The 8180-nt window shown below is 40.3% G+C and overlaps 1 protein-coding gene across 1 annotated transcript in view; it reads left to right on the top strand.

Annotated features, from left to right (window-relative positions):
• LOC106522315 (disco-interacting protein 2 homolog C) overlaps positions 1–8180 on the top strand; it is a gene marked incomplete at its 3' end in the record, with an annotated part of 47244 nt that overhangs the window by 34000 nt on the left and 5064 nt on the right. Inside the window, 9 exon segments of the mRNA XM_014015289.1 lie at positions 85–208; positions 435–544; positions 2475–2577; positions 2664–2728; positions 2884–2977; positions 3085–3204; positions 4245–4359; positions 4584–4723; positions 7119–7255. Of these exon segments, the coding sequence (XP_013870743.1) occupies positions 85–208; positions 435–544; positions 2475–2577; positions 2664–2728; positions 2884–2977; positions 3085–3204; positions 4245–4359; positions 4584–4723; positions 7119–7255 (1008 nt within the window).

The raw sequence follows: 8180 nt of genomic DNA, 5'->3' as shown, positions 1-8180 counted from the left end.
TTTGGGCATGTTTTTTTATGAGAGTATAACATTATAACCTGACTGTATTTTCTGGGTTCCCTCACTTCTTGTATCGTCCAATAGGATGCAGGCAGCCAGCAGATTGGATTCCTGTTGGGTAGCTGTGGCGTTACCGTGGCCCTGACCAGCGATGCCTGCCATAAGGGTCTTCCCAAGAGTGCAACAGGAGAGATCCCGCAGTTCAAAGGTGAGAGAATAAATCATTAATCACTGCTGGATTGTGAAAGCCTGATGTGGAGGAGGGGAGTTCATTCATATGCACAGTGACAACTCTTTTGATTGGCTGAAACTAGAGAATATATTTCTAAATAAACAAAGCCTGGAAACTGAGAACACATTTCCACCAGCTAACTTCTCGTGCTGTGTGTTCATTTGTCATTTCCTTCTTTCTCTGTCRCATCTCCTCCCTGCAGGATGGCCGAAGCTGCTGTGGTTTGTAACCGAGTCGAAGCACCTCTCCAAACCCCCCAGAGACTGGTTCCCACACATCAAGGATGCAAACAATGACACAGCTTACATAGAGGTGGGCWAACAGAGATGCACACGTACAAAACTCTGTAAACGCGTCAGCAGAAGCAGGGACAGCAGTAAATCTGAGCCAGCGTTCCTCCAGTCACCTCACCGACCATCAGGACTGAAAGAAGCTTTCCTGGTGTTGATTCTGCGCTGAAACCTGCCCTGACAGATGAGATTTAGGGTCATTATTCAAAGTGATTATAGATGTTCAAGTTAATCTCACTGTGAAATTTCAAAACCAGAAAGTTGAATGTAAATTTAATTTAATTCATTTATTGCTGCTGAATCAGATATATTACAGTGTGATATGAACTGGAGTTTATCAGTCATACAGCTATCTCAGTATGACTGAGCAATATAGTAAAGAAACACAATTATTTTATTAGAATGACAATACAACATGTATACATTTGGACTGACCCCAAAGATGTACATCCAGTRATTATGTTTTGCAAGTTTTATGGTAATGCCTTCAGTGGTTCATCAGATATTTTGCTAAAAGATAGACAGACACAGGCAAAAACATTATAAACACTTTGTTGTTATTTCAAGATCTTTATCATACTGTTGCATTTTAAATAAGACTGAATCCTCCTCAAAGCACCTCTCTCGTCTGATTTCAATTAGAGATGTACGATAACTTGTGTTAGTGCATTATCTGTTTTGAACTTGTGGAATGACTTTTCTCTTTTGCTTAAATCTGAGATCAGTGTTAAAAGTCTTTTTTATAGTGAATGTGCCTTATTTAAAAAAAAAATGGCCATTTGAGAAATTGATTTGTTTGATATATTTTAAGAAATGTTTGTTTGCTAAGAGTTTATTTTAAATAGTATAATTTACAGTGTCACTTGGTTTTGGTCTTGTTTATTTATGTTATGATCTTACCCATTTTTCACTAGTCTTATCTCCTGGCATGTTATCGGTTATTATTGGTTATCGGCCATTGGAGAAATTGTTTTGTTTGATATACTTTAAGGAATGTTTGTTTGTTAAGGGTTTATTTTAAATAGTATAATTTACAGTGTCACTTGGTTTTGGTCTTGTTTATTTATGTTATGATCTTACCCATTTTTGACTAGTCTTATCTCCTGGCATGTTGTCGATTATTATCGGTTATCGGCCATTAGAGGGAGAAAGTTATCGGTTATCGTTCTTAAAATAAGTTATATTCAAAGTACATTTGTTTTTGTTATTATTAATTAATATATGGTTTAAACATTTTTCTACCTGAAACAGTGCTTCTGAGATAATAGTGCAGAAATGATAACCTGTCAATCAAAGTGTGAATGCATTACGACTGCATCATRCTTACAGGAAGACACACAGAGGCAGTGGTTGTTCCGCATGGTAAACCATGGCTAACAGAGATAAAAGCTTTGGTCTTTAGCGAGRATGAACGGCTGCTTGTCATCATTTCCATCGTTAAAGTGCTTGAGATCTGCGTCCTCTCTGGCAATTATTTTGGATTTGTCAAAAGCCTCAGGAATGATTTAAGTCCAGACGAGTTCTTGAACGCTAGCTTGTTGTTGTTAGCATTTTAGCAGAYGGACWCTGTGCTGCWTTCAGGAGATAAAGGACATTACWTGTTCTCAARTTGGGAGTAGTTGTTCSAATGTTTATAATTATAAAGTTTGTGTGTAACATRCAGGGTTAATTGGKAAAATAATATTAAWAATTSCAAAAACRTCTGGTTGTTTTTCMACACGGAGGATTCTAATTATTGTTCTAGTGACATAGTAGTATTTTCCGACACAACTTGAACGTTGCTYKGGTCGTGCCGGACAGGAAGCGGCTTGACCAAAAAGGATAAAAATAAACACGCATTCTCATCACCGCACTGTCAAACATGTACAGATATTATCGGTTCTGTTTGTTATGRTATCGGGCTGATRACTATCGTGCACCCATAATTTCAATGATGTGTTGTTTTTCCTCAGTATAAAACATGTAAAGACGGCAGTGTGCTGGGCGTTACTGTGACGAGGATCGCTCTGCTAACACACTGCCAGGCTCTCACCCAGTCCTGCAGCTACACAGAGGGTAGCCACACACTCACACCACAACACTTTGTTTGGTTGAGTTCTAAATAAGTGATCTAAACCTTTTCTGTTCCTCTCGTTCTGCAGCCGAGACCATAGTGAACGTTTTGGACTTTAAGAAGGACGTGGGCCTGTGGCACGGCATCCTGACGGTGAGACCTGCTGCTTGTTTGAAAGCAGAGATCAGCATCTTAATGTCAAACTCRGACCAGTTAAATGTTAAATCTAGTGTTTGATTCCAAAACAGAYAGATTTTATTAAACGTAAAACTGGCAGTGGATGCTTTTTAATCAGTGTTTTTGTGCAGAGCGTGATGAACATGATGCACGTGATCAGCGTGCCATACTCGCTGATGAAGGTCAACCCTCTGTCGTGGATCCAGAAGGTCTGCCAGTACAAAGGTCAGACTCCAACCCCGCCCTGCCCCACCCATCCCCCRTCCCTCAGCTGCCTGTCAAACAGATGAAAGGCTGATTTTCTGTGGGATTCTCTGCATCTCGTCTTGCAGCTAAAGTGGCCTGTGTGAAGTCCAGGGACATGCACTGGGCTCTGGTGGCCCACAAAGACCAGAAGGACATCAACCTGAGCTCCCTGCGCATGCTGCTGGTCGCTGACGGATCGAACCCCTGTAAGTCCCTGCTCCGCCTCCGCCGACGAGTTCTTCCACCAACAGGAAACTTGAGTTCAGGTGGTTTCAGACGGAGAATGTCAGGGAAATGGATGGGTTCTTTAGGGGATTCCAGGAAACTGGGTCATTCTACAAGAATAGAACAAGATGGCTCAGACTCGGCASATTTGGTCCGAGAAATGTTTTCCAGTCTGAATTAAGTGAAGCGAAACGGAAATTCAGCAGAAGAAACTTATTTTAAACTCAGAGGGAGTTCTCAGTGAAAAGTTTATTTTCTTCTTGACAAAAGCATCACAGTCTGAAGAAACTGGCACTTTTTCCTTAAAGAGCTGATTTCTGGTTCAGTTTGTGTTTAGAAAATTTCTAACRTCAACAAATCAACCAGCCCTGCACTGGTTTTTACAACGGCATGTTGGTTTTTAAGAGTAAAGTCAAAATAGTGTTTAAAAACATAGCCTGAGGAAAATAACCTCATTGTGCTCCTGAACACTTCTGTAGTCCTTCAGGTTTTTATTCTTATTGTATCTGAGGGTTATGAGTACATTTCTTCTGGGTAAACTACAAAATAACAACACRAAGCATTTTTTAGACCAGTTTGAGCTGCACTCTTTATTACTGCTGCATCAGCCTTAATCATAACAGCATAACAATAGTCTGAAACATAAACAACTTTAAATGCTTTAAACCTTGTCTTTCTACTAACACRATATCTCATGAAMCACTGGACCGATTTTAAAAAGGTAATGATTGAATATATGTACACAACTGGTCGTCCCAGTTCAAGATGGCTACCACAAATAATTGACATCAGCGAACAAAAAAAACGTCTATTTTTGTAGGCAGGACACTCAGTTGTGTTGACAGAACCCCAACCATTCTTGAAYAATGGTGGGGGAAACCACCGGCAGAGGTGTGCACACTCCATCCATTCATTTTTAATTTTGATTGTGTTTGTCAGAAACTTGCATCATAGCTGTTAGAATTTATTTTCCCTGAATGTTGATCAGATCTAATGGTTTGTGGGTGTTTCTGTATGTTAGGGTCCATCTCCTCCTGCGACGCCTTCCTCAACGTGTTTCAGACCAAAGGGCTGAGAACTGAGGTCATCTGTCCCTGCGCCAGCTCCCCGGAGGCCCTGACTGTTGCCATTAGGAGGTAAACACCCGCAGCACTGCTTTGCATGTAGACATTTTTTATGAATATGTGAGCAGAAATATGCAAACATCATTGCATGCCTAATGCATGCAAACATATCATCGAGGAGGATAGACTGGAACAAACTGGCTGTAACCAGTTACCAGTCAATACGTTCTCTGTCTAACCCTATAGTTTGCGTGTTGTTGTGGTTCATCACTGTCTGTGTCGTGTTTTATATTCAGGCCGGTGGAGGACAGCAGCCAGCCTCCGGGTCGTGGCGTTCTGTCCATGCAGGGTCTGAGTTACGGCGTTGTCAGAGTGGACACTGAGGAACGTCTGTCTGTGCTCACTGTGCAGGACGTGGGCACCATCACACCAGGAGGTGAGTGTATGTGTGGCACATGATGTGTGTTTCCAGCTGTTTTTCTTTGCCCTGTTCAAATATCTGCAAGTGCAGAACTGGGATATGTTGATGCTGAAAATCGTTTCCACGTGCAAAGTGAAAATAGAACGAGATGAGATGGTCTTCTCAGTGATCTCTCTCTGCCCATAAACAATAGTCTGAAATCTTGATAATCTATGAGTAAACGAAAAACATCTTTTTGATTTTTGGATTTTCGTGAACAAACCAGCGTCATATTCTGCCTTGTTATTCCTATAAAATGTTATGTGGGATGATTTAACTTGTCAAATCGTTCCACTTTCAYCAAGTAGTCCGTCTGTCCTGTCGTCATTGTTTCCTGAAGCAAAATAGATTTCACTGAAGTTTTCTGGAGGAACAGTGGGGAAAGCAGTTGTGTGTTAAAAGCACCAGAGAAAAGCTAAACTAGTAAACAGCAACATATTTTTGAAATAGTGCRTGGATTAGTGGCAGATTGACCCAGGCAAAGGCGAGGCGAGCAATCAAAGTATTTATTACCAAAGAAAAATGCTGATGTGGCAGCTTTAAAGACTTACTAGGAACAATGAGGAGTTACAATCATGTGGGACATTTACACAGACTGTGGGGAAACGGCACAATGATCCGACAAACACTGAGGACAGGACACAGGATATAAAGGCCGACTAACGATGCGTAAACAGGAAAAGAGGAGACACACGAGGAAACAGGTGAGCGAGGGCGGGGCTGGAGGATTGACAGACAGGGGGACAGAATGGAAAAGCACTGGATTACACAGAGAAAATACTAGGAGGATAWGCACAAACTATTAACAGAAAATACACAAAATAAACACAGACCATGACAGAWAGCTGTTCAAATGTATACTATATACAGTATGTGCGATTTAGTCTTTTTTTATTTTGCATGAGAGAAAACATAATGAACACACTCTGTGTAGAACCCAATCCTACCTAAAAGCCTCATGAAAATGTAGAGATTCTTCTGATGGTTTTTGGGCTGCATGTTCTTTGCAGYATTCTTGTTTCAGGCCCTACACATAGTTCCTGTTAGACATTACAGAGTTTTAGTTTTTGATCAAATCTATTTAATGTTTTGATCTATCAGATATGTAGTTTGGTCTGATAGATTCAAAATATATGAGCATGTAATACAATATTTYAATTAAATATTTGCGTTATAATTTTATAAAAACTCAAGAATTATATTGTAAGGTAATTTACTCATCATTGTATTAAAATACAAGTTCTGTGCTTCCAGCTATTTTTCTGTTGCCACATGATGACCCAATGCACAAAACAAGGACTATAATACATAGTTTGATGGGTTCGGTGTGGAAGAACTAGACTGGCTCAGAGCTCTGAACTCAACCCCATCAAGCACCATTGGGATGAAAGACTCTGAGCCAGACCTCCTCGTCTAACATCAGTGCCTCACCTCATAATGCTCTACAGAAAGAAGACGCACTAAATTACCAGGAACCCTCTAAAATCGTGTAGAAAGCCTTCCAAGAAAAGTGGAAGGGTTATAGCTGAAAACAGGTGACCAACTCCATGTACTTTCTGTTTATGTGAGGGATAGTTGTGGCCAAATACTTTAGTCTATATACTGTAATGTATACACAATTACAGACTGTAAATAAAATGTACAAAACTGGTACTGTAGATGTATTTACTACTGACAACATCTTGAAGCTAAAGAAAGAGTAAATTCCTAATCAGGCGATGAAAGAGATGTTCAGACTTGATGTGCAGCTTTCAATAAAAACCTCTTTCATWCCTGACAGCTTAATGAACTGTATGAATAAAAACTCACTAAGTTTCATTTCCTGCTTCAGACGTTCAGTTTCTACCCCAGTTATCTGTAACCTGGTTTGTGTTGGACCCAGACTTTAGCAGATGGACTTACTTGGATTAGAACCAACTATTTTAAGCTTATAGGGTGTGAAATGCAACGAGCGGCTCGTTTTTATACCCAGGTGCATTCAGAGTGAATAATGTTGCTGCTGAGATGATCCTGTTTTTTTCACTGTGCATTTTATTTAAACTACTGTAAGCTGTTAAGTGATCTATAGTTGTCCTGARGTCCGGGTTGGTCCTCAGGGGTATGCAGCTTCTAAACTGTGGAATCACTGCCCCTTCGTGGTGTTTTAAAGTCTCATCTTACAGTAAAACACATTTGTACTCACTGGTTTTTAATCCAATGAGAGTTGATAGGATTTTTATTTTTGATTGTTTTTATGGCCTCTTGTATTTGTTATTGTCTTTTTACTTCGTATTGTTTTGTGTGCAGCACTTTGGCTGAGCRCAGTTGTTTTTAAATGTGCTGCATAAATGACTGTGTTTTGATTTGAACCGTGTGTTTCTTTGTTTTCCAGGCCTGGTGTGTGTGGTGAAGCCAGAGGGCGTCCCTCAGCTCTGTCAGACAGATGAGATCGGTGAACTCTGTGTCTGCTCCATCTCCACAGGAACCTCCTACTACGGCCTGACAGGCATGACCAAGAACACGTTTGAGGTGAGCTGTGGCTCAGAGCATTGAGCAGGAGGTGCCATGTTGAGGTGTTCCACAACACACTGAACTCCTCATTGTCTCCGATTTGCCCCATCAGTGTTTGACTGCAGCTCTGATTAGACCCAATCGATCAGGAGTGTCAAACTCATTTTCAYTGAGGGCCACATGAGCATTATGGTGGCCCTCAAAGGGCCAGTTGTAATGAACTTTGACATTTCATGTTTAATTTCAACTAAATACAAAACGATACATTCTTCATCTCATTGCTCCGGCTGAGCACCGCTAACAAACAATAACTCTACTCTATGTGGTATTTCCTGCATTGAAACAATGTTTTAACACATCCTCTTTTAAACACTGAGCAGTACTGTGTGTACGACTGATTAATGTGAATAAATAATTCAGAAATACTATTAAAAGTAAAGAGTTTTACATTATCTTGAGTTGTAGTGAGTTTCTACCATCTTCAATTCTGAACTCTCCCACTTTCCGACAGGGAATGTCCACTGGATGTAGCATTTTAGTTTAAATTTACAACTTATAAGTGGGAAATTCCCACTTCTCAGTATAACTAGACTGCAGCGAAATGACGATTTTACACGGTGAGTTTTGCCGACTGTACTTTTGAACCCTGTTCACCTCCACCTAGTGGTGGGATGCTGTTTTTTTTTTGTTTTTTTTTTTGCGAGTAAAAAAATTAAAATTTTTAAGGGAGATGTAGTTTGTGGTCAGTGCTGGCTTTAAATGAACATATGCTTGTTTTACGACATTAATACAGCTCTCATGGGCCACCGAAAATGCTGTGGCGGGCCCCATTTGTCCCGTGGGCCTTGAGTTTAGGGCTGCACCGATTGGTTGAAATAATCGATGATTTCGATTATGTAAATTTGTCGATGCAGATTTTTATTATCGATTCGCTGTTTTACAT

This window comes from Austrofundulus limnaeus, unplaced genomic scaffold (assembly GCF_001266775.1).
Source record: "Austrofundulus limnaeus strain Quisiro unplaced genomic scaffold, Austrofundulus_limnaeus-1.0 Scaffold126, whole genome shotgun sequence".
NCBI lineage: Eukaryota > Metazoa > Chordata > Actinopteri > Cyprinodontiformes > Rivulidae > Austrofundulus > Austrofundulus limnaeus.
Note: the sequence above shows the minus strand (reverse complement) of the source record. Positions and strands in the feature narration are given on the sequence as shown.